The sequence below is a fragment of the Bubalus bubalis genome, chromosome 5, assembly GCF_019923935.1.
Source record: "Bubalus bubalis isolate 160015118507 breed Murrah chromosome 5, NDDB_SH_1, whole genome shotgun sequence".
Lineage (NCBI taxonomy): Eukaryota > Metazoa > Chordata > Mammalia > Artiodactyla > Bovidae > Bubalus > Bubalus bubalis.
Genome location: NC_059161.1, coordinates 31,695,315 through 31,717,974, shown reverse-complemented (window position 1 = coordinate 31,717,974; position 22,660 = coordinate 31,695,315). Strand labels below are relative to the sequence as shown.

General features: G+C 54.5%; 2 protein-coding genes across 3 annotated transcripts; both read right to left on the bottom strand.

Annotated features, from left to right (window-relative positions):
- Positions 1 to 405: 405 nt before the first annotated feature.
- SMIM1 (small integral membrane protein 1 (Vel blood group)) lies at positions 406 to 4,229 on the bottom strand. The gene is made up of 4 exons (XM_006053816.3): positions 4,125 to 4,229; positions 3,706 to 3,830; positions 1,572 to 1,698; positions 406 to 1,316 (listed from the first exon to the last, which is right to left on the bottom strand). Exons 3-4 carry the CDS (start codon positions 1,682 to 1,684, stop codon positions 1,190 to 1,192), a joined length of 240 nt encoding a protein of 79 aa, XP_006053878.1. The 5' UTR covers positions 1,685 to 1,698; positions 3,706 to 3,830; positions 4,125 to 4,229; the 3' UTR covers positions 406 to 1,189.
- A 126-nt stretch (positions 4,230 to 4,355) lies between these two features.
- On the bottom strand, positions 4,356 to 21,261 carry CCDC27 (coiled-coil domain containing 27). Of its 2 annotated transcripts, none has more exons than XM_025285809.2 (12): positions 20,905 to 21,261; positions 20,225 to 20,357; positions 18,961 to 19,071; positions 18,276 to 18,433; positions 13,022 to 13,201; positions 12,250 to 12,342; positions 11,940 to 11,979; positions 11,204 to 11,334; positions 9,217 to 9,294; positions 8,771 to 8,983; positions 7,083 to 7,187; positions 4,356 to 5,528 (listed from the first exon to the last, which is right to left on the bottom strand). In XM_025285809.2, the coding sequence occupies exons 1-12, from the start codon at positions 21,091 to 21,093 to the stop codon at positions 5,385 to 5,387; spliced, it is 1,575 nt and encodes a 524-aa protein (XP_025141594.2). In that variant the 5' UTR covers positions 21,094 to 21,261; the 3' UTR covers positions 4,356 to 5,384. The 2 variants fall into 2 exon arrangements, with proteins under 2 accessions (XP_025141594.2, XP_025141593.2); XM_025285808.2 differs by having other exon boundaries at positions 4,357 to 5,528; positions 11,550 to 11,979.
- Between the last annotated feature and the right edge of the window lie 1,399 nt (positions 21,262 to 22,660).

Genomic DNA, 22,660 nt, shown 5'->3' with positions numbered 1-22,660 from the left:
AGCCAGTCCCATGGGGTCTCCGCCCTCCCTGGCAGCTCAGCCTCCAATACCCAGGTCTGCTGAGCCCACGAGGGTCCTGACTGTCCTCATCTCCTGCCCTCAACTCTAGGGTGAGGACACTGTCCTATAAGACGGTGTTTCTCATAAGGGTGCCCGGAACAGGAGGGCCCGAAGGCAGGGAGACGCTATCCGTGGTCAGGAAACACAGAGTAGGCCTGGCCACATATGGAAACTCAGCCCTGCCCCATGTTCTCACCTCCCGCCAGAGGGCCTGGCCAGGACTGGGTGCATCCCAAGGCCAGAGCTCAGCGAGAGGCCTCCCAGCCGCTGTCCAGATGCCCTCCAGCCAGTTCCACATCAGTCACGCCTCACTGGGGAGGCCCACAGGAGACACCATCATCCATGTTTTTGTTCAACAGACATTTAATGACCACCTCTGAGTGCAGGGTCTGGGCCTCCCACAGGGTGCAGGCAGAAGGGCCAGGCTCCTGCAGAGCCCACCCAGCAGGGTGGACAGCCCCAGGGAACACACCCACATTCCTGGAGGGACGACACAGCAGTGGGTCTTGGACAAGGGCCAAGGCCCTCTCCCCCCTCTGCCCAGGAAAAGACTCAGCCCCTGGGGAGGGTGGATGGAGAGACATACATACCCCTGCCCTTAGAGGCATCCTTCCACAGCGGGAGTCAGAAGGGCTAGAAAGGGGAGGAGCCTGCAAGGCAGGACACAGCCCCACCAAAAGCCCACCCAGGGAGGACCCCAGTAGGGAGAGAAGGGAGGTTTGGGGGCCCTGGGCTGCAGGCCTAGCCTGGGTGTGTCCTGCAGTCAGGTTGGGACTGGCCTTCCAGTCACATGGGTCCCTGGGCGGGTATGTGCCAGGCATGCGTGTGTGTGCTCCCATGTACCTGTGGCCCTGTTTGGCTGTATGTGTGTGGGTGCCTGTGACAGCTGTGCACACTGGTGTCCATGCGAGTCCCTGGAATCTGTGCATTGGTGCAAGGAATGCCCGTATACACGGTGAGGGGCTGTGTATACACGGGGGGGAGGGGCTGTGTACAGACAGCAGGGCTGTTATACAGGACTCTGGGTACACCATGGTCTGTGTAGGCAGGTGGGTCCATGCACATGAAAGGGTTCTCGCACACAGGGTGTCCCTCCAGCCTTGCTCCTGGGGGCGTGTCTGGGCAGCGTTTACTTGCACTTGTGCACGTAGTAGCCAGTGACGTAGCCCAGGATGAACACGACCCAGAAGAGGGCCACGCCCCCCAGCACCTTCATGGCGATGCCCAGCTTGCCCGAGCACAGCTTCTGAGAGACCCTAGGGTGAGAACCGCAGGCACGTGAGCCCCAGGCAGCCCTGACTGGAGTGGGGATGGGGGCTGGGGGAGGAGGAGGAGAAGGCCCCGGGTAGCAGGGCAGCCTGGGCACTCTGAACTCGGAAGACAGGAGGGAGCAAGTGAAGGAACAAGTCAAGGAAAGTGTGGGGCCCAGGTCTGCGGATGTGGTGGCTGCCAGGAAGGACAGGAGGGGTCTGCACAGGGCGAAGCGGGGCCCCTCCTTCCTGGCCCCTCACCTCTGCCAGCCTGAGGCCTCCTCTGTGCTGGGCCCACTGGCCACATGGACTTCATCCGGGTGGCTGTTCTCCCACCTGCTGTACCTGATGCTACTCTCCTGGGGCTCCATCATGGGGGCACAGGGTTCTGGTGGGAGAGACAGAGGGTGGACTGAGGCCTGTTCTACCCCCAGGGGGCCAGCAGTCAGGTTTCATGTGCCATTGCTTTTAGGGTGAGGGTCTGCCTGGCGGTGGGGCCAGGGCAGAGAGGCACCAAGGTGGGCTGGCTCCTTTGTGTCCTCATTCAGTCATGTCCAACTCTTGACGACCCCATGAACAGACTCCTCTGTCCATGGGATTTTCCAGGCAAAAATACTGGGCTGCCATTTCCTCCTCCAGGGGATCTTCCCCACCCAGGGATCAAACACACATCTCCTGCAGCTCCTGCATTGGCAGGTGGATTCTTTACCACCGTGCCACCTGGGAATTTCTTCCCACATCCTTTCATCTGGCTTTAGGGGTGCAGAGTGGTTAGGCCACTTGCCCAGGGTGACGTGGGAGGAGGCAAAGAGGGAATTCCAATAGAGTCTGAAAGTCTGCCAAACCCTGCCCTCAGGAATGTGAGAGGCTGTGTTTTCACCAGCTTGCTCCGCCCTGGGGGTCAGGCAGACACAGCTGCTGCCACCCTGGAGGGCCCTTGGCTGGGGTCAGGTCACCAAGCCTGATAACAGCCTGACCTCCCATTCCTGCCAGATAAGGCCCCAGAGCCTTCCCTGGAGGCTGGGAGGCAAAGGGCTGGCGCCTGCAGAGCAGCAGGCCTGGGGGCAGCTGGTAGGGCTTGGCAGCAGTGGTAGTAGCTGTGAATTCTGGCCTGTCCCAGTTGCAACCCCTCCCTCACCTACTGCTATGCCCTGCTGGTGGTCAAGGGACTTGAGAGGCCCCTCACTTTTAGAGGCCTGAGAGTTTGCTGCAAAAACCTGACCTGTCTTCCAGGTAATCTGGGACACAGAGGCTTAAAGGCACAGTGAGCCACTTAGCAAGAAGCCAACCCAGAAATTCATGAAACCAGGCGGTTCTGAACCACCTTCAACCTCCTCCGGGTTGCCCTTTCCCAAATCCCAGACTCAGAGGATGAAGGAAGGGAGCTTGTCTCAAAGCCACAAAGCCTATCCTTCCCGTGGGAGCCTGTGCTCTGGGGGCAGCCATGCAGGCCAGGTCTCAGGCCCCAGGGAGGCCAAACATTTGTTGACTGTGGGTTCTGCTTTCCCACGGTGTGGCCAGCAAAGGGGCTTTGAGCCGGCTCTGTGAGCTACCTAATGTCCACCCCTCCCTCCTGTGGCCAGAGCCCCTGTCTTATTCCAGGCTGCAGTGTCCCAGCCCCAAGCGATGCTCATGGGCTAAGACAAGTTTTGATTGCTGCTTTGTATGGCATCACCGACATCAGTTTGAGCAAGCTCCAGAAGTTGGTAATGAACAGGGAAGCCTGGCGTGCTGCAGTCCACGGGGTTGCAAAGAGTTGGATATGACTAAGTAACTGAACTTAACTAAACTTCCCATGACACCTACATATGAGCAAGGTGCTGGAGAGCAGCAGGAGCAGGAGGCTTTTGCTTTTGTGAACGAGAATAGGCACCTCCTTCTCTCTTCCTTGATGTGATGGCCGGAGCTGAGCAGCCACTTTGCAGTCTGGATATCCTACAACACTACCCGGTGGTGCTGAGTCTTCAAATGCACACCCACTGCCCACCCATGGGTTTCTTGGTGTGAGGATGGCCAGCCCAATCTGCTCCAGCCTGGCATAGTAGGGTCCTGGTGTTTGTGATAGAACGGGTTCCTGACTGATGTGGACTGTGGCCCTCAAGTCAATCTGGATGGACAAAGCCACCAGAAGCTGCTGATGTGCTGGAGCCAAGGTCTGAAGGCTTCGCTCACTCATCTGTAGCAGCCTGACCAACCCACACGTGATGACCACAGTGTCACAGGACCCTGGGGCTGTGCTGCCTGGCAGGGACACCTGCTGAACCCTGGAAGCCTCACTCCCAGGGGTACCACTGCCTCTTGGGAGTGTGTGGGGACAGAGTTCTGGGCACACAGGGACTGTACATACATTAAGACCTCCTCACCCCAATGCACTTCCAAGGAGCCCACAACTTACAAGGGGAGAGTCCTGACGTCAGGGATTGAAGCCTCTGTGATCCAGGAAGATGGTCAGAGCTCGGCCAGTGAATCTCACCTCCCAGCTCGCAGTTTGGGGTCTGGGGAGTCTCAGAATTCTCCAACCTTAAAGAAAGAGAAAATAAAGGAAAAAGTGAAGAGGAGCAAGAGTAGGCAAGGGAAAGGGGCTCTGGGGCGTCCCAAGCGGCCAGCAGGAGCTGGCCCGGCAGTTGGCCTCGGGGGTCTGTGGGCCGAGGGACCATTCAACCCCGCCCCCACCCCAGCAACTCCACTTTTCCGGGCCTGGCGCTCGCAGGTCAGGGAGACCGCGGCCCCGTGGGCGGGGGGCTGTAGAAACCAAGCCCACCACCTCCTCCCACTGGCTACTCGAGGAAGCTGCACTCCGACCCCGCGTCTCACCTGGCTCGACAGCCCCCAGCCGCTCCGCGCCGCAGACGTGTCCCGGGCCGGAGTCGGGCGGGGCTTAGAGGGGGCGTGGTCGGGTGGGTGGTGGGGCCTGAGCGGGGGCGGGGCCGGAGGCGAGGCGGTGGATGGTGGGATCTGGACAAGGGGCGGGGCGTTGGTTCGTTGGGTGGGGCCTAAACGGGGAGGTACCTGGGGCCGTGGGTGGGTGGGTGGCCGCAGAACTCCTAACGCAGGGGTGGGCCGGGTGGAGGAGCGGGGCGCATCCCGGGGGCGTGGCTGGGGCGGAGCAAGCCAGAGCCCCAGGCCTTCCAGGAGTCGAGTTCCTCAGGGGCCGCAGGGACCACAGACCGCACCGCTCCGCGGTGCCCAGACGCGGCCGGGATCTCCGGACCCTCTCCCCACTGTCGCAGTTTCCCCGCCGGGAGCCCGGCTCGAGCGCAAAAGCGGGTCCCGGGTGCGCCTGCCGAGCTAGAACCGAGGCACTAGGCGATTCGAGAAAGCTCCCGGGGCGTGTGCAGTTAGGCGCCGGTCTTCGGGGGCCTTCTGCTCTCTCGGAGAGGCTAGAGGCCTGGGCCCGGCGGCCATGCCCCTGACGCCCTCAGCGGGCAGGCGCTGCAGTAACGAAAGGATGAGTGGACAGGTAGGGGTGGAAAGCAAAGAGAAGAGGCAGAGGACCCAGTCCACTGAGCACGTGTGTGTGTGCGGGGCACAGACCTCTGTGTACAGCACAGACAGGCGAGCCTGTGCTCTGCAGAGCTGTCTTCACCAGAGCGACGGACGGTCAGAAAAGTGCGCAGGCCGACCCTCCTCCTTCCGCAGGGTCGCAACAGCAGAGCAGTGCCCCGGTGGGGCACCCCAGCGGGAGAGCCGTGCAGGTGTGTGCAGCTGGCCTCAGAAAAGGACCCCTGTCGGGGTGTGAACCAAATGCGGTGGACAGGAGCCCAGTTCAGGCCTCCTACACCTGGGACCACCAGAGGGCACCATATTCAGTGTGGGGTGTCCCCAGGAAGGAGCCATGGGTGCAAGCTGCTGTGAGGACACCCAGTGAGCTGTGGAGTGGGAAGGGGCGTTCATGTAACCCAAGCTCCCCTCTGTGTCCTAGTGAAGGAGAAGGTGAGACCACGGCCAGCAGCAAGTGTAATTCTGAATCAGAAGGCCAGGGTGGGGCCACAGGTGAGGGAGGGGTGACGGAGGGGAAAGGGGCACCCAGGGTACACCCAGGCTGGGCCCTGGCCTCTGCTGTGCTGGCTGCACCTAGGGTCTGAGCTGGGCCTCCTTGGAGCTTATCTTCTTGGACTTGCTGGGTGAGGATAAGATCTCCATCTGCTGCAGGGGGGGCACCTTGACTCCCTTCTGTTTCAGCTGGTTGTAGTATTCCATTCTGTCTGAGATGATCCTCTATAAAAGACACCCGGCAGTGTCCGCACAGGCCTTGCCGGGTCCTGGGACACCACCCTGTTCTCCCCGAGAAGGGCCTGCTGCCGCAGTGCTGTCTGTGCTGGTGAATATTTACAACCTTTCCAGGAGGGATAAAAAAGCTCTGGTTTGTAGCATTTGCCAATTTCTGTGCTGAAACCACTCCCATCAGGGCTGATCCAGCCAACAGGGTGAAGCAGAGAACTCAGAGATGGGTAGAGATGCCCACCATCCAGGCCAGCTCACTCCTGGAGCCTGGGCCAGATCTACTTCTTCGTCCTCTGGGAATTGCCAGGAGCCGACTCCCAGACTTCCAGAGACATCAGAGGCTGTCAAGTCTGACCCTCAGGGCAAAGTCTCTTCTACCTTCTGTGCAGGAAGACTGCCCTGCCTCCTCCTTAGCCTCCTTCCTTCTCTCTGGCCTTTTGCTGGTTTGTGCAGGGTGGGGAAGGGCAGATGTTGGCAAAGGAAGGGGTTCTTCCCTGACTACTGGTGGGTGGTGATGACTCCTCCTATCCCCCTCCCTCCCTGCCTTCCTTGTATCCTCTCCCTCACTCCCTTCCTACCACCCCCATCATCCCCTGTCCCTCCCTCCCTCTCAAAACCTCTCTCCTCCTCCCTATCCCCATCCCTCCCCTTCCTCTCTCTCCTTCCCACCCCTCACCCTGCACCTCCTTCTTCCCTTGCCCCAAACACTAGTAGTCAGAGACCTCTCCCCAGGTCTCCATGCAGGGGTCCCCCTCTGCCCTGAGGACTGGCCACCCTACAAGAGTTCTATTAACCAGGGGCCCACCCAGCCTCACAGAAGAAAGGAACCAGGCCCCGGAGACAAATGGGCCAGTGGCAGGTCACAGGTAGCTGCTGGGGTCAAGGGCCATGCTGTTGGAGGAAGCTTGGAAGGCAGGCACCCTCTCCCCAGTACAGAGGGGGTGCTCTAGGGCTCAGCAAGTCAAGTGACCAGCCTACAGCTGCGAAGCCAAGGTCCCGGGGTAGTGACACTCCTGCCAGCCCCAAAGCCACATTATTTATCCTAAACCTCCCTGCCCCTCTGAAACCTCTGCTTGTTGGTGGGGAGCTGGTGTGGGCTGAGGCCAGGGAGGGGACCCATGTCAGGCTCTGAGTTCAGCAACGATTCCAGCTGAGGCCATGCTGAGATGCAAAGAAGCATCCCTGGGGGAGCTGGGCTGGGCAGAGCCTAGGGCTGGGCTCCTGCTGCAGGAGAACCAGGACCCAGCTGTTTGGCTCCCTCCCTACCATACCAGGTGGGTTTTCGGCAGCTGCTGATGGTTGCTGAACACTGGCAGCAGCTCCAGGATGTTGTTCCCTAACCCCTTAGGGAAATCTAGTCCCCTCTGCCTGAGCAGAGAGAAAGGACCATGCTGGGGTCACGGTGAAAGCATGACACCACCAGGACAAGAATGGGGGCTCCTAACCTCCCATCCAGGCTTCTCCCCTCTGCTCCCAGCTGCAGAGGCAGGAGCTCTGGCCTAGAGATGGGGCCCCGGGGACAAGGAGGCCTCTGAGCACCATTTATACCTGCAAGCCTTCCAGAATGTCATTGTCAGAGATCTCAGTGGCCAAGGACTTGATCCCTATGGTGTTGAAGGTGGCCTGGATGATCTTGTTTCTCAGTCTTTCGAGCTGTGAGCACAGAGGAGAAACAGCCAAGCTCACCTTGAGTGGAGAGACAGTGTTCTCCACACCCGCTGCCTCTCTGAGGCTCCAGGGGAGGTGGACCTGTCTTCAGCTCTCCTGCTTCAGGAGCTGGAAATAGCGTGTGAGTGGTCAGCGTGGTCTCCTGTGAGCTAGCTGGAAGGGACCTGATCAAAATCCAGACCCAGGAGGCCTAACACCAAAACCCAAAGTCTCTCTACCACACCACATTTGTTTGCTTGTTTCTTAATTGAAAAAGCAAAACCTGCACATGGTCAAAACAAAACTCTGAATGACCCCCCCAGGCTGTCCTCCATCCCCCAGAGTCAATTTAGCCACAGTCTCCCGCTGACCCACAGCAGACAACCTGCAGACTTGGCCAGCCCTGCGATGGGCATTATACTCCCAGCCCATCCTCCTTCTCTAAGTGACCTAGAAGCGCTCCATACTGTGGACATCTACACTAACCAGGCATTAGCCAGGAGTTAAGCAGCTTGAACCACTGAGCCTGTCTAGTCTTTGGCAGCCATTGGCAGCCTCGTGCACAGCAGGAGACGGGCCCCAGCAGGAGGGAGAACACAGCTGGTTACAGTGGGCACTCTTGGTTGGCCAGTGGGGAAAATGTCATTTCAAAAGCCTTCACGCTCAGGGCCTCTACCTTTGCTAGTTTTAGATTCTAAAGCAAGTCAGCTCTTGACTGATGGTTTCCTCCTATGCCTTTGCTCACATCTATCAGGGGCTCAGAGTGAGGACCCAGGACCTCATACCCCAGCACCGCCTCCACGCAGCTCTGGAAACTCAGATGGGCTGTTCGTTCTCTGTGCTGCAGGTGCCAGGACACCAGCGGTACCCACATCATGGCTTTGTTAACAGGGTCGAATGACTTTAATAAATGCTGAGAACAGCACCTGCTGCTAAGTCACTTCAGTCGTGTCCGATTCTGTGCAACCCTATAGACAGCAGCTCACCAGGCTCCCCTGTCCCTGGGATTCTCCAGGCAAGAACACTGGAGTGGGTTGCCATTTCCTTCTCCAATGCATGAAAGTGAAGAGTGAAAGTGAAGTTGCTCAGTCGTGTCCAACTCTTTGCGACCCCATGGACTGCAGCCCACCAGGCTCCTCTGTCCATGGGATTTTCCAGGCAAAAGTACTGGAGTGGGGTGCCATTGAGAACAGCACCTGACCCACAGCAAATGCTCTCTAAGTTATAAATAGACGGCATCATTACTACTACTTCTCTCCCACCTCAGACCCTCCCTGGCTGGCCACCACATCCCTGGGTCTCTTTCACAGCACAACTCAAGGGGCTCCTCCATAAACAAAGCCCCTGCACTCAGCTCTTTCCGGCCACTACAGCTGACCAAGATGGCCACACCACACCCTCGCCCCCTCATCCACCAGTGTTTCTGGACACAGGAAGAGGGGAGCCCAGAGCACTTGGTGCACGGTCCCCAGGGTGGCCGTTCCCAGGGACGGCAGTGGTGGGCAAGGGCCCCAGGCCTTCAGGAGGCAGGAGTCGAGTGTACTCAGGCCTGAGCACTCTCCAGGGCTGGGATGGGGAGCCGGGCGTACCCTGGCCTGGGTGTATTCCAGGGCCTCGTGGGCCTGCTGCTCCGCCTGCTGAATCATCTCATTCTTTTTCTGCATCTCCTCCTGGAGCTGCTTCCGCCTCTGCAGGTGGTTCTGGCTCTGATTCACCTGGGCCTGGAGCTGGTTGACCTTGGCCTCTAGCTCCGAGATGGTCTGTTCCCGCTTGGACAGTTCACTCTCCAGCTCCGACACTTGCTGGGGGGTGGGGAGCAGTAGGTCCACTTGCCCACCCCTCCTTCCCAGAGGCAGCCACCTCTCCCTGAGTTCCTCCAGCCAGCCTGGCTCCGGCTGTGGCCAGTTCCCCAGTGGGTGTCCAGGGCCCCGGATTTACTAAACAGGGTACTATCTGAAATGAGGGATCCCCACTCAGCTGACTCTCCTTGCTGCCATCAGGACCTGTGGCTGCCCCCCAGCCACCCCACAGGCACCTGTCTGAGGAGGAGGTTGTCTTTCTCAATGAGGCCCATCATTTCCTGGTACTTCTTGTCTTCCCGGAGGTTAGAGAACTGCAAGGCAATGGGGGTTCGCTCAGGGGCTGGTGGGAGGAGATAGATGGCTGCCTCCTTGAACCTTCCTCCATGAACCTCAGTAAGATGAAGGGAAGCATCAAAATTTCTGATGACGGGGGAAGGGGGAATTTCTGATGAAGGTATCAAACACACTTTGGAAGCCAGGAGGCAGACCCAAGGAACCAGACTCCAAAACCAGCAGCGGGGAGAGCTGCAAACAAGCCCAGTCCACAGGTCCCTGAAAATCTCAGAAGTGGGGGATGGTGCCGGGCTTTTCTGGACGTGGAGGCTGACACAAGGAGGAACATCATATCAGAAATCAGGAGCCTCAGACTCAGCCCTGACCAGGAGATGCCGGGCACCTTCCCCCTTTTCCATCTGTCAGGAGACTGGAGGCCCCGGGGTTGGTGGGGGGAGCGGGGGAGAAGAGGATCTCTGGCCTGGGAGATGCCAGGCCACGCAGTGGAGACCCCTGGTGACAGATGCAGGATGTGGGGCTGAACGTGGAGACTGCAGCCTCTGCCCCACTTTGTCCTGAAACACCAGCAGCTGGACCATTACACTTGGGCAAGGAATTCTTCCAGTTTCCCAGATTCCAGGAGAATCTGAGCAAGCCAAGGGGAAGGAGCCAACGACAGGATCATTGAACTAACTTTCCATTGATGTACCCAAGCACAGTTCTCTGCCATGAAACACAAAATGGTCACCCACAGTTTGAGAGACTCCAGGCACATCTGACCTTTGAGCAAAATTCTCGAAGGAGTAACAGAAACTGAAAACAGACTTACAAAAGGAGCTTATAGGAAATAGAAACAGCACAAGCAGTCAAATCCCTTAAGTATCTCCCATAACTCTCACTTAAGCTGTTAAGGAGGTCAGAGACATACCGCCATTAAGAAATAAAACATGAGTGTGCTTCTAAATAAAAGGGAGTGGGGAAGGAACATTCAGAGAGCAAAAGCAACGTCTTAGAAACTAAATGAAACAAAGTTAAAACTCAAGAGGAGGGTTTCCCTGCTGGCTCAGTGGCAAAGAATCTGCCTACATGCGGGAGAGATGGGTTCGATCCCTGCTCTAGGAAGATCCCACATGCTGGGGAATAATTAAACCTGTGCGCCACAACTATTGAACCTGTGCTCTGGAGCTTGGGAGCTGCAACTACCGAATCTCATGTGCCCTAGAGCCCGTGCTCCACAACAAGAGAAGCCACCGCAATGAGAAGCCTGCTCACTGCAATTAGCGAGTAGCTCCTGCTTGCTGCAACTAGAGAAAGCCTGTGCAGCAATGAAGACCCAGTGCAACCGAAAATTAAATAATCAAATAAAATTATTTTTAAAAAACCTCAGGAAGAGGGCTGATGATAAAGTTAGGGAAATCTAAAAGTAGAACAAAAAGACAAGATAGTGAAAGGAACAGACAGGAAGGAGAAAGAGACCCAAAGAAGAGGTCTGCTGGCTGATTGATGGGGTTGCCAGGAGAGTTTGGAGAAAACAGAGACAGGGACTAAAATCCATGTAAACAGAGAACAATTTCAGAACTGAATGATATAAGTTTCTAGCCGGCTACTGAGTGCCCAGGACAAATGAGAACAAACCCTTAATAAGGTCTAGCTATGGCAGCTTCCCTGATGGTTCAGATGGTAAAGAATCTGCCTGCAATGCAGGAGACCCAAATTTCATCCCTGGGTCAGGAAGATTCCCTGGATGAAGGGAATGGCAACCCACTCTAGTACTTTGGCCTGGAGAAGAATTCTATGGACAGAGAAGGCTGGCGGGCTACAGTCCATGGGGTCATAAAGAGTCAGACATAACTGAGTGACTATCAGCTCCTGAGTCCAGTGTCTCTGTCAGGGGGTAGGGGCGGGGATGGATGGCACGTGTCCCAGCATAGCAGAGGATACCGCCACCTTGTCAGACATGGCCTGCAGCTGTTTTTTCCGCTCCCGCAGCTCCTTCTGCAGCATCTCATTCTCCGTGTTGATTTTCAGCAATTGCGACTCTTGGAATTCCACCTGTCGCTGTAAAGACTTGATGGCTCCTGCATGAGATGAGAGAAAACAGGGAGGAGGGGGCCAGTCACTGCACCATCCCTAGGGCTCTGCGGAGCTCCAAGCTGAGGGCTGGCTGCCTGCTCCCATCCCAGGGGTTTAGTGCTGCCCCACCATGGTCCCAGCCAAGAGGGACCCAGGGCAAAGTGGGCAGTCCTGGGCATCCTCGCTGCGGGTCCCGCCTTGGCCTCCTCTGGCAGTCCACCTGTTGCCAGGGAGTATCTGGTCCTGGTGATCTCAAGCTGGAACTGGAACTCCTGGATCAGCTGCTCATACTCCTCCAGCTGGGCTATCAGCTCCTCCTCAAAGGTGTCGTCCACGAAGCCGGCCCGCCTCCTGGCCGCGGCCTCCTCCTCCTGCAGCTCCTTCTCCTCATCCAGCTCCATCACCTCTTCGTCCTCCTCTTCCTCCACCTCCCCAGCCCCGTACGCATCCCTGTCCTCGTCCTCGTCTTCCTGCACAGTTACCATGGCCACCGCCTCCTCCTCGCTTCTGTTCTCCTGCAGAGTTTCCCTCCTGCTGGCTCTAGCCCTCGCCCCCTTGTCCTCTGCCCTCTTGGCCTGCCCTTCCAGGTACTCTTCCTCCTCGTAGTCACCTCCTTCCAGCTCCTTGCCTCTGTCGCACTCTTCCTGCAGCTGGGGGAAGGGAGGGGATGCTGGACAGGGCTACGGGCACCCCCGGGAGGGAGGCTCGAACCTTCATGGGGGCATTGGGAGGACGGTGCTGTGGGGCTATTGGCCAGCTCCCCTCGGGTTACATCTCCAGAAGCAGCCCCACCACTCCTCCCCTGCTGTGGCTGAGGGCTCAGCCTGGGTGAGGGCCACCAGGTTAGGACAGCACGTGGGACGCTGTGGCCTGTGCCTCTCCGGGGCAGCCTGGGGGACCGGGCCCCAGCCAGCCCACACCTGCCGCCAGGGCTCCACGTCCTCCTCGTCTTGGAAGGTTCTGAGGGTGCTCTGTCTCCCCTGCAGCTTTAGCACGGACTCCAACGGCCGCTCCTATGAAATGCCCACGGCAGCCTCAGGGTTTCAACCTGGGCCTTCAACTCCCCCAGGGCCCATGTCACTGAGACCTGTCCCCTCAGAAGAGGGCCCACCGTTCCCCTCCCCCCTCCCCCGGGGTTGCCCTGTCGATGGGCAGGGGGCCGTGCTGTGTAGGTGACGGCCCTGGGGGTACCCCTGGTGAGAGGCCCAGCAGTAACAAGCACACTGTTTGGGACGAGTCTGGGGGGGGCCAACCTCAAACATGCCCGCAGGTCACTGCCCCTCACTGCCCACTTGCTGACAGCCCCTGGGAGGCTGGGGAACGGGGGAGACACAGGACCATGCTCCCAGGCTCTCCAGACTCCTGCTGCCTCCCTGCCCACCAGACCCCACCATCAGTGTCTGGGTAGCTTTTTCTGGAGGTGTCCAGATGATCCAGCAGGGGTCTGAAGCCCTCCACCCCCACTTCATATGTGCACCCAGCGTAAACGCAGGCTGTATCCTCAGATGAGAAAGAAACCAGGTCTCAGACCAGGCGATGGCCCCCAGATCCCCACCCCACCCTGCCTCCTCCACTGCCCACCCCACACCTGTGGTCGAGGGGGACAGCATGCCATCCTTACGTTACAGGCAAGGCCCCGTCCCAGAGCCAGACCAGGCCAGGCTAGTCCGAGGAGCGCCTGCCGCTGCTCACCCGCAAGACATGGCTGGACGCGGCCTCCTGGCTCTTGCTCTTCAGGAGGCATTTCAGCTGCTTCCTCAGGGCCTCCCTCTCCTCCTGGAGAGCCAGGATCTCTTCCTCTCTCTTCTGAACCTGTGCTTCCAGCTCCGAGAGGCGTTGGACTTCCTCCCCTAGTGCCAACAGGCACTGGTCCTGAGGAGAAACAGGGCAGCCCGGGGGGCCACTTAGCCACTCAAACACCCCTGCCGCACCCTCCCTTGCCCTCCCACCCAGAGCAGCAGCTCCGGGGCCAGGAGGACCCCGTGACCCTAGCCCAAGGTGAGCGGCTTCTTACCTGCAGCCCCCTCCTGCTTAAGGGCCACCCTTGCCCAGGATATCCTGGCAGCCTCCCCTCCAGGCCCTGGTCCCAGTCAGCGCCCAGGTGTGATTGAAAATGAAGTCACTCAGTCATGTCCGACCCTTTGCGACCCCATGGACTGCAGCCTACCAGGCTCCTCCGTCCATGGGATTTTCCAGGCAAGAATACTGGAGTGTGTTACCATTTCCTTCTCAAGGAGATCTTCCTGATCCAGGGTTTGAACCTAGGTCTCCCAGATTGTAGGCAGATGCTTTACCATCTGAGCCACACCTACTAACCAGCACTACCTGCCAAAGACTTCCAAGGAGCTTTTCGGGGCTGGGTCTACTGCCTCTCAGAATCTCAAAACCCTCAATCATTCCAGCTTGAAGACCAAATAAAGGTGGTTTTGGATAGTCACTGAGAGAATTTGTCATAATCAGAGCTGAACGACTGACAGAAATACAAAGGGGATTCTTCAAGCAAGAGGGAGATGGTCCCAGATGGAGTCTGAAGAAAAGATAACTAGGAGGTCGTCCAGATGTCTAAGAATTAAGAGATAGGCTCCCATGGAGCCCATGAGTCAAAGAAGAAGCTCACAGGAAATTATGAGATATTTTAGACAGAATAATAACAAAGACTTGGACGTGGCATGACATGTGGTGAAGCAAAAACTGTGATTAAGGGCAAATTTATAAGCTTCGAATGCAACAATTAGGGGAAGCAATGGAATATCAATGATCTAAGTATCCTTCTCAAGCATTCAGAAAAAAGAACTGAAAACTTCACTTGAAGTACATAGTAATAAGGGAATTTTTATTTTTATTTTTATTTTTTTACATATTTTTAAATTTTTATTTGGAATATAATTACTTTACAGTGTTGTGTTGGTTTCAGGTATATAGCAAAGTGAATCATTATACATGCACATATAATATCCACTCTTTTCAGGTTCTTTTCTCATGTAGGTCATTATAGAGTATTGAGTAGAGTTCCCTGTACTTCACAGTAGGTCCTTATTAGTTATCTATTTTATATACAGTTATGTTGCTAAGTCACTTCAGTCGTGTCCGACTCTGTGCAACCCTATAGACGGCAGCCCACCAGGCTCCCCCGTCCCTGGGATTCCTTAGGCAAGAACACTGGAGTGGGTTGCCATTTCTTTCTCCAGTGCATGAAAGTGAAAAGTGAAAGTGAAGTCGCCCAGTCGTGTCTGACTCTTAGCGACCCCATGGACTGCAGCCCACCAGGCTCCTCCATCCATGGGATTTTCCAGGCAAGAGTATTGGAGTGGGGTGCCATTGCCTTCTCCTAATAAGGGAATTTTTAAAAATCAGGGCAAGAATGCATGATATAGGGACTTCCCTGGTGGTCCAGTGGCTAAGACTCCATGCTTCCAATACAGGGGGCCCAGGTTCCATCCCTGGTTAGGAAGCTAGATCCCCTGTGCCACAACTAAGACCAGGTGCAGCCAAATAAATTAAAAAAAATTTTTTTAATGAATGAATGACATAGGGAAACAGAGAAAGAAGGGAGGAGAGGAGGATGGAGCAAATCGGCAACATTTTAACATTTGGAGAATCTGGAGGGTATATGGGAATTGTTTACACTATTAAGTTAAAATAGTCATAGAGGGACTGCCCTGGTGGTCCAGTGGTTAAGAATCTGCCTTGCAATGCAGAGGACATCGGTTCAATCCCTGGTTGGGGAACCAAGCTGGCTTAAAACTTAACATTTAAAAAGCTAAGATCACGGCATCTGGTCCCATCACTTTACAAATAGAAGGGGTAAAAGTGGAAGGGGTGACAGATTTTATTTTCTTGGGCTCCCAAATCACTGCAGACAGTGACTGCAGCCAAGAAATTTAAAGACACTTGGTCCTTAGAAGCAAAGCTATGAGAAACCTAGACAGCGTATTAAGAAAGCAAAGACATCACTTTGCCAACAAAGGTCTGTATAGTCAAAGCTATGATTTTTCCAATAGTCATGTATGGATGTGAGAGCTGGACCATAAAGAAGGCTGAGCACCAAAGAATTGATATTTTCGAAATGTGATACTGGAGAAGACTCTTGAGAGTCTTCTCTTGGACAGCATGGAGGTCAAACCAGTCAATCCTAAATTGACCCTGAATATTCATTGGAAGGATTGATGCTGAAACCCCAGTACTTTGGCCACCTAATGTAAAGAGCTAACTCATTAGAAAAGACCCTGATGCTGGGAATCATTGAGGGCAGCAGGAGAAGGGGGTGACAAAGAATGAGATGGTTAGATAGCATCACAAACTCAATGGACATGAACTTGAGAAAACTCTGGGAAATAGTGAAGGACAGAGGAGACTGGTGTGCTGCAGTCCACAGGATCACAAAGAGTCGGACATGATTTAGTGACTGAAAAATAACAACAAATGTGTCCAGAACAAAAGGAAGTCCTGGAAGGCATTGCTGGTTTCCAGTGGGGATGCTAACTTTGCAACAGCACATACTTGCTGCTGCAAGTGATGCTGCCTACGACAGGGCCGAGGAAGACAGAGGTGAAAGAAAGAAGACCCTGAGGACACAGTGTGAGCCCCTGGAGACAGCCCAGCCTGCAGTCCTTCCCCTGGAATTCCCTTCCCTGACAGGCCTGCAAATAGCATCCTTTTACGTATGTCTGTGTTTGGTTCAGTTCACTTACTCAGTCACACCCGACTCTTCACGATCCCATAGACTACAGCACGCCAGGCCTCCCTGTCCATCACCAACTCCCGGAGTTTACTCAAACTCACATCCATTGAGTCGGTGATGCCATCCAACCATCTCATCCTCTGTCATCCCCTTCCCCTCCTGTCTTCAATCTATCCCAGCATTAGGGTCTTTTCAAATGAGTCAGTTCTTTGTATCAGGTGGCCAAAGTATTGCAGCTTCAGCATCAGTCCTTCCAATGAATATTCAGGACTGATTTCTTTTAGGATGGACTGGTTGGATCTCCTTGCAGTTCAAGGGACTCTCAAGAGTCTTCTCCAACACCACAGTTCAAAAGCATCAATTCTTCAGCACTCAGCTTTCTTTATAGTCCAACTCTCACATCCATACATGATCACTGGAAAAACCATAGCTTTGACTAGATGGACATTTATTGGCAAAGTAATGCCTCTGATTTTTAGTAAGCTGTCTAGGTTGGTCATAACTTTTCTTCCAAGGAGCAAGTGTCTTTTAATTCCATGGCTTCAGTCACCACCTGCAGTGATTTTGGAGCCCCCAAAAATAAAGTCTCTCAGTGTTTTCATTGTTTCCCCATTTATTTGCCATGAAAATGATAGGACCAGATGCCATGATCTTGGTTTTCTGAATGTTGAGCTTTAAGCCAACTTTTTCACTCTCCTCTTTCACTTTCATCAAGAGGCTCTTCAGTTCTTCGCTTTCTGCCATAAGGGTGATGTCATCTGCATATCTGACGTTATTGATATTTTTCCTGGCAACCTTGATTCCAGCTTGTGCTTCTTCCAGTCCAGCGTTTCTCATGATGTACTCTGCATATAAGTTAAATAAGCAGGGTGACAATATAAAGCCTTGACATACTCCTTTCCCTATTTGGAACCAGTCTGTTGTTCCATGTCCAGTTCTAATTGTTGCTTCCTGACCTGCATACAGATTCTCAAGAGGCAGGTAAGGTGGTCTGGTATTCCCATCTCTTGAAGAATTTTCCAGTTTGTTGGAGAAGGGAATGGCAAACCACGTCAGTATTCTTGCCTTGAGAACCCCATGAACAGTATGTTTGTGTAACTCTAATTATATCCTCAGGCTATTTTCCAAAGGTGGGATTGTTGATGGTATCAATGCTTTTTAAATTGTGAAATCTAAAAAATTTTTAAAAACAAATTGTGAAATCTATCATAAAATTAAAGGTACAGTTTCGGGAATAAAGATAAAATGAATACCCATGGACCCATATTATGAGGGCTCACGAGTCCCCACTGTGTGCTCATGACAAACCACCCAACATCTTATGTGACTTATTTCCACAGCTGTTGTTAGTGCTTCATGAGCTTAAAAAAAAATTTTTTTGTAGAAACCTGAAACTGGCTCTAAGAGACTTTTTACGTTGATAAGACTGGTGGAGGGAAAAAGAGGGAAGACAGAGATTAGAGATGTCAGAAACAAAAAAACAGACAGTCTTCTTCAGAATCTTCTCCAGACACGGGAAGGATACTAAGGGAGTCTTGTGCACAGAGTGAGGCTCCTAGATTTGAAAACTGACATGGCTTGGACACTGTCTTAGAAAAATGTAACTTTCCAAAACTGGAACAGGAAAAGGAAATCTGAATATTTTTAAAAGGAATTAATTAAAAAAAAAAAAAAACACAAACCCTGTAAGAAATTACCAGGCACAGATGACTTCGATAATGAAATCTTCAGAATTTAATAAAGAAACAACAACATTAGGTGAATTCTTCCAGAGAATCGAGAAAGAAGGAACGCTTCTCAACTTTCGTTGTTGTTACTTGGCCAGAAGACTCTGACCCCAAAAGCAAACAAGGGGATGACAAGGCTGGTAAATTACAGGCTAGCCTCTCTCACAAACAAGGATGAGAAAGATGATAGCATGATGAATCAACCCATAGGCAGATCTTTGCCCATCAAGCTGATTGTTTTTACTGTGTTAAGGAATACCGTCTCCCAAGTGGAATGACTGGGTTAAAAGCCTATGGATGCTGAGGGTCTTGACACATGGGGCGAAGCTGTGTAGGAGGGGGCAACATCCAGGCCAGCCTAAACTCTCTCCATGGGGAAGAAGACAGATAGGAACCTGCCCTGTAGAAGCCACGAGACAGGTCAGAAGGTCAGTTCAGACTGCATCTGGGACCAGAGACTAGAACATCACCTCCGGCAGGACGCACAGCCGGGACAGGAGGACCAGGATCTGTGCCCAGGCTCCATGCCTGGCCATACCTTCTCATGGATGACGGAGATGTACCAGGGTACCCGCTTCCTTGGGTAGCTCTGTCCCAGGTCGGGACTGCTGGGGGTCGGGCTCAGCACCTGGGACTCGCTCTTCTTCCGCAGGTAGTTGAACTCACAGGCACTCTTGCTAAGGGGCAGGAGGCAGCCTGTCAAGAGGGGAGGTGGTGGGGGGGTGGTCAGACCCTTCCCATGCTGAGCAGCCCTGGATCTTCTGTAACATCCCTCTTTTGAGACTCCCCCAGGAGCCCTTCCCTGTCCAGCTGGGCTCCTCTCCAGCTCCCCGTTCTCCCACACTCGTCCCCACCACCCCCAGCCCAGCCTGAATAAGCGGCATCCGAGCCCCCTTCAGGGTCCCAGAGCTGGAGTCAGGGCAAGATGCTGCCTGTGCACAGGGGGCACTTCTGAAGTGAAGCATACTTCTGGGGGTGGAGTTCATCTCTGGATAAACAGAAGTATGTATCTGTAGGAATGGCGCCTGGGTGTCCCTGTACTCAAGGATAGACACGTCCCAGGGCCCATGTGAGGAACACCAAGCCAGGCAGGTGGTCCTGGGAAGTCAATTCCATGGGGCACCATAGGAATGGAGGGAACAGGGGCCCTCTGGGCTGGGGTGCCAAGGAGAGAACCCCATGGGCCATGCACACCCCCACTGCCCCGCACGGCCTGCCCTCACCGTCCACCTTCACATCCAAGCCTTGCTGGCTGGAGAGTGGGTTCTCAGCCTCCTTCCAGGTCTCAGAGCCAATGCCTGTGTCTTCAGGCAGAGAGAGGGTTGTGGTTGAACCTGCAGGATGGCAAATGGAGAACAGTTGAGGCCAAGTCTCCCCAAGACCTCTGGATGGGGACTTGTATTTCCTTCGAAACAGTGGGTGGGGTTCAAGGTGCCTTTTCTCAGTGGAAGCACAGGACTGGACTATGAGACCGAATGGAAATGTGGTTCTGCCCCCTGCCCGCCTGGCATGTCCCCCCAGAACCGGTCAGGTGCAACTTAGTCTCTGTAAATCAGTGCGCCTCTTCCCCAGAGGACGGCGCCTGTTCCTCCTGTAAAACTGTCTCCTCAAAATCTTGCAGAATGCCCTTCCCCCCAAGGGTCAGACCCGCGTCCTCTAAGCTGGCACGAATCAGATGATGGCGAGTGCACTAGGAGCAGTATGTGGGCTCAGCCTTGCACCCAGGATGCTCTGTGTTCCCCCCACCCTCCCTAGACACCCCCACCCTCCTGGTCTTGGAGTGCTGGCTGCTCTCCGAGGCCCCGGCATTGAGAAAGGAAGGCTTAGAGCCTGACAAGTAGGGTGAGACCCCACTTTTGCCTGACTGCCACCTGAGATCCATAGAAAGGACCCCAGCTGCTGGCTGCAGGCACTCAGCCTTAATGTCACCACCATGAAGATAATGTTGTCTGTCAGAGAACAAAAGCAGCCCAGGCCCCGGAAAGGGAATCTGGGATGGGATGGCACCTGGCCTGATCAGCACTACCGGGTGACGGCTGAGCACCTTAGTTGCCCTCTCAGAGCCTCTTGACTGAATCAGAGCACTGTGGGGTTAGACAAGAGGCTGCTGAGGCTCCTTACAGTGCTCAGTGCCTAATGACCCACCTTTGGACCTATGGACCTCATCACTGAAGCTTCCAGAGTCTTCACCTTCTCCTCCCGTGTCCCATCCCTACTGAATCTTGGTGATTGACAGCCAGAGAAGGTAAGTGGGCTGGGAGACCAATGATACAAATGTGCCCAGTGGAAGGAAGAAGGACCTTCTCTCCTTCCCTTCCCTGAGGCCCAACCCCAGCCTTAGCCGAAAGCCAGTTTCAGAAGCAGCAGCTGGGGCCGCCGCACACGGCCCCTCCTCTGGCCACACCCGCAGGCTGTCCTGGACTCCAGCAGGTGGGTTAGCTGGAGTGGGGCTGGGTGTGCACACAGGGCCCCATCAGACGCACTCACCATAGTGGGTCATGGATGTCGACCTGGTGCTGAACTGCGGGCAGCCAGGACGTGTGAGGAACTTGCGCCGAAGCTCCTCCATTTCGGACATGAAGCTGCTGTCCTGGGGGCTGGCGTTCTGGTTGAAGTCTCTCTGGGGAGTGGGGAGAATGAGACCAGCAGGAAAGGAGGGACCCAGGAAGCCCTCCACCCCTTCCACCAGCGGAGCTCCAGAGCCTGGCTCTGTGTGCCAACCACGCAGGCTGTCTCCTCCCCGAAAGCTGGCCACTCATGAGGGCCGTGGGAGCCCTGCTTTGGAAGTTGCAGTCAGCTGAGCCTAGAGCTGCTGTCCACTTAGCGGGCCCCTGGGGAGTGGGCTGGCTCCCCAGTCTCGCCCCGCCCCCCACCACATGAAGTACCCGCATGAAACTTGCTGCCTGCACTTTCTCTTCCTTATTTTCTCTTCCCCTTTTCCCTCCTTCTTAAAAAGGCCCCTAAGGAAGGCTCAAGGCAGACACATCATCTTCTCTCCCAGGCCCCATCCACCCCAAGAATCTCCCCATCACAACCCACCACCGCCCAAGCTGATTCAGGATGCCCCATCGGCCCTCCACCCTCAAGGCCTTTGATCCAGCGGAGAAGCATGTCATCTTCAGATAACCATGTGTGGCAGGGCCATCCCTGCTCCCGAGACCCCGTACCAGCATCTTGTAGTAGCGGCAGATGGCCTGAGCCGACTTGCTGAGGGAGCGCTTTTGTTGGCGGAGTTTCCATTCCGGGGGCTGTTCGTCCCGGCTGGCCACCTTCCGGAGGACAATCAGGCCCTTTTCTATCAAGTTGGGCACGAGACTTTTCTTCTTGGGCCCGCTGGCTCTGATGGGTAACATCATGAGCGTGGAGCGAAGGACCAAGGTTGGTCACCTGAAGGATGACTCAGATCAATCCTGTGGGATTTGGGTCTGGAGCTGGGTGCTGAGGGGGTCACAGCCCCAAGCGTGGACATGCAGGTCCAAGCACAGGTGGGCAGAAGCCCAGCTTCTCAAGCTCCATGTCCTAAGGGGTCCTGGGAGCAGTGTATGGCATCACAGATGTCTCCATAGAGACGGGGCCTGTCATCTGTCTTAATTTTCTACTGGGAAGGGGAAGAAGAAGCTGCTTCCACTATAATATCAGGATGTTTCAAGCACAGGAAAATGCCCTGACACACTAGCCACCCATTCTCCTGTTTCCCTTTTTTCACCATCCTTAGTATTTGCCCTTATTTAAAAATCTGACACTGCATCAGTGGCTCTGATGTGAAAATTTAACTTTTTCGGTTAAAATCCATACTTTAGACATATATTATTTCATATATATATATATATATATCATATATATATATGATATATATATACATACATATATTGGCCATACTGCTTAGCATGTAGGACCTTAGTTCCCAGACCTGGGATCAAACCCACACCTCTGCCTGCTGCCAGCAGGGGCTGGCATATTCCAACTCCCTGAAGGATGGATTGAAAGAATGTAGGCTCAAACTACAGAGAAGGCAATGGCACCCCACTCCAATACTCTTGCCTGGAAAATCCCATGGACGGAGGAGCCTGGTAGGCTGCAGTCCATGGGGTCTTGAAGAGTCGGACACGACTGAGCCACTTCACTTTCACTTTTCACTTTCATGCATTGGAGAAGGAAATGGCAACCCACTCCAGTGTTCTTGCCTGGAGAATCCCAGGGACGGGGGAGCCTGGTGGGCTGCCATCTATGGGGTCTCACGGAGTCGGACACGACTGAAGTGACTCAGCAGCAGCAGGCTCAAATTACAGTTTTTTTAAAAATTAAGATTAAAAATCACCAATAGTTTGAGGCTACATTTTTTCAGCCCATCCTTCAGGGAGCAGCAGGCAGAGCTGTTTTTAAGCAGCCTCACTCTCTTTCAAGGGAACCAAGGTGTCGTCCCAGAGCCCAGTCCCCTCTAGGTCACCCCATGTGTCCTACAGCTCAGCATGGTCTTCACTCCCACACCATCCATTGGTCTGGCCCAGCTCAGAGTTTCGAAGGAAACTAGAACACTGTTTTGAGTTGAAGTCTCCTGCCTGTTTCAGTGCCACGTGTTGCTGCTCTTTCTCCAGTCCACGCGAGGGACATGTCTAGACATGAAGCTCTGGGTTCTGCATTTCACAGATGGTTGAATCTGCCATCTTGGTTCCCACTCCTGACTGTTATCTTGAGTCTGAAAGGAGAGGGTCCCTCTTGGAATCAGAGGCTCTGAGAACCATCAGGGGCCCGTGTGCCATCCTGGAGGCACCTATGGAAACAAATGTGTCAATGAGAGCATGAGGGGCAACACTGCAAAGGCTTTGGTGCCTGTCCCATGTCACTAGAGATACAGACAGTACAAGGGTAATCCTGAATCATGAAACAAATGTAAGAAAATCAAATATCCGTCATTCCCAGATG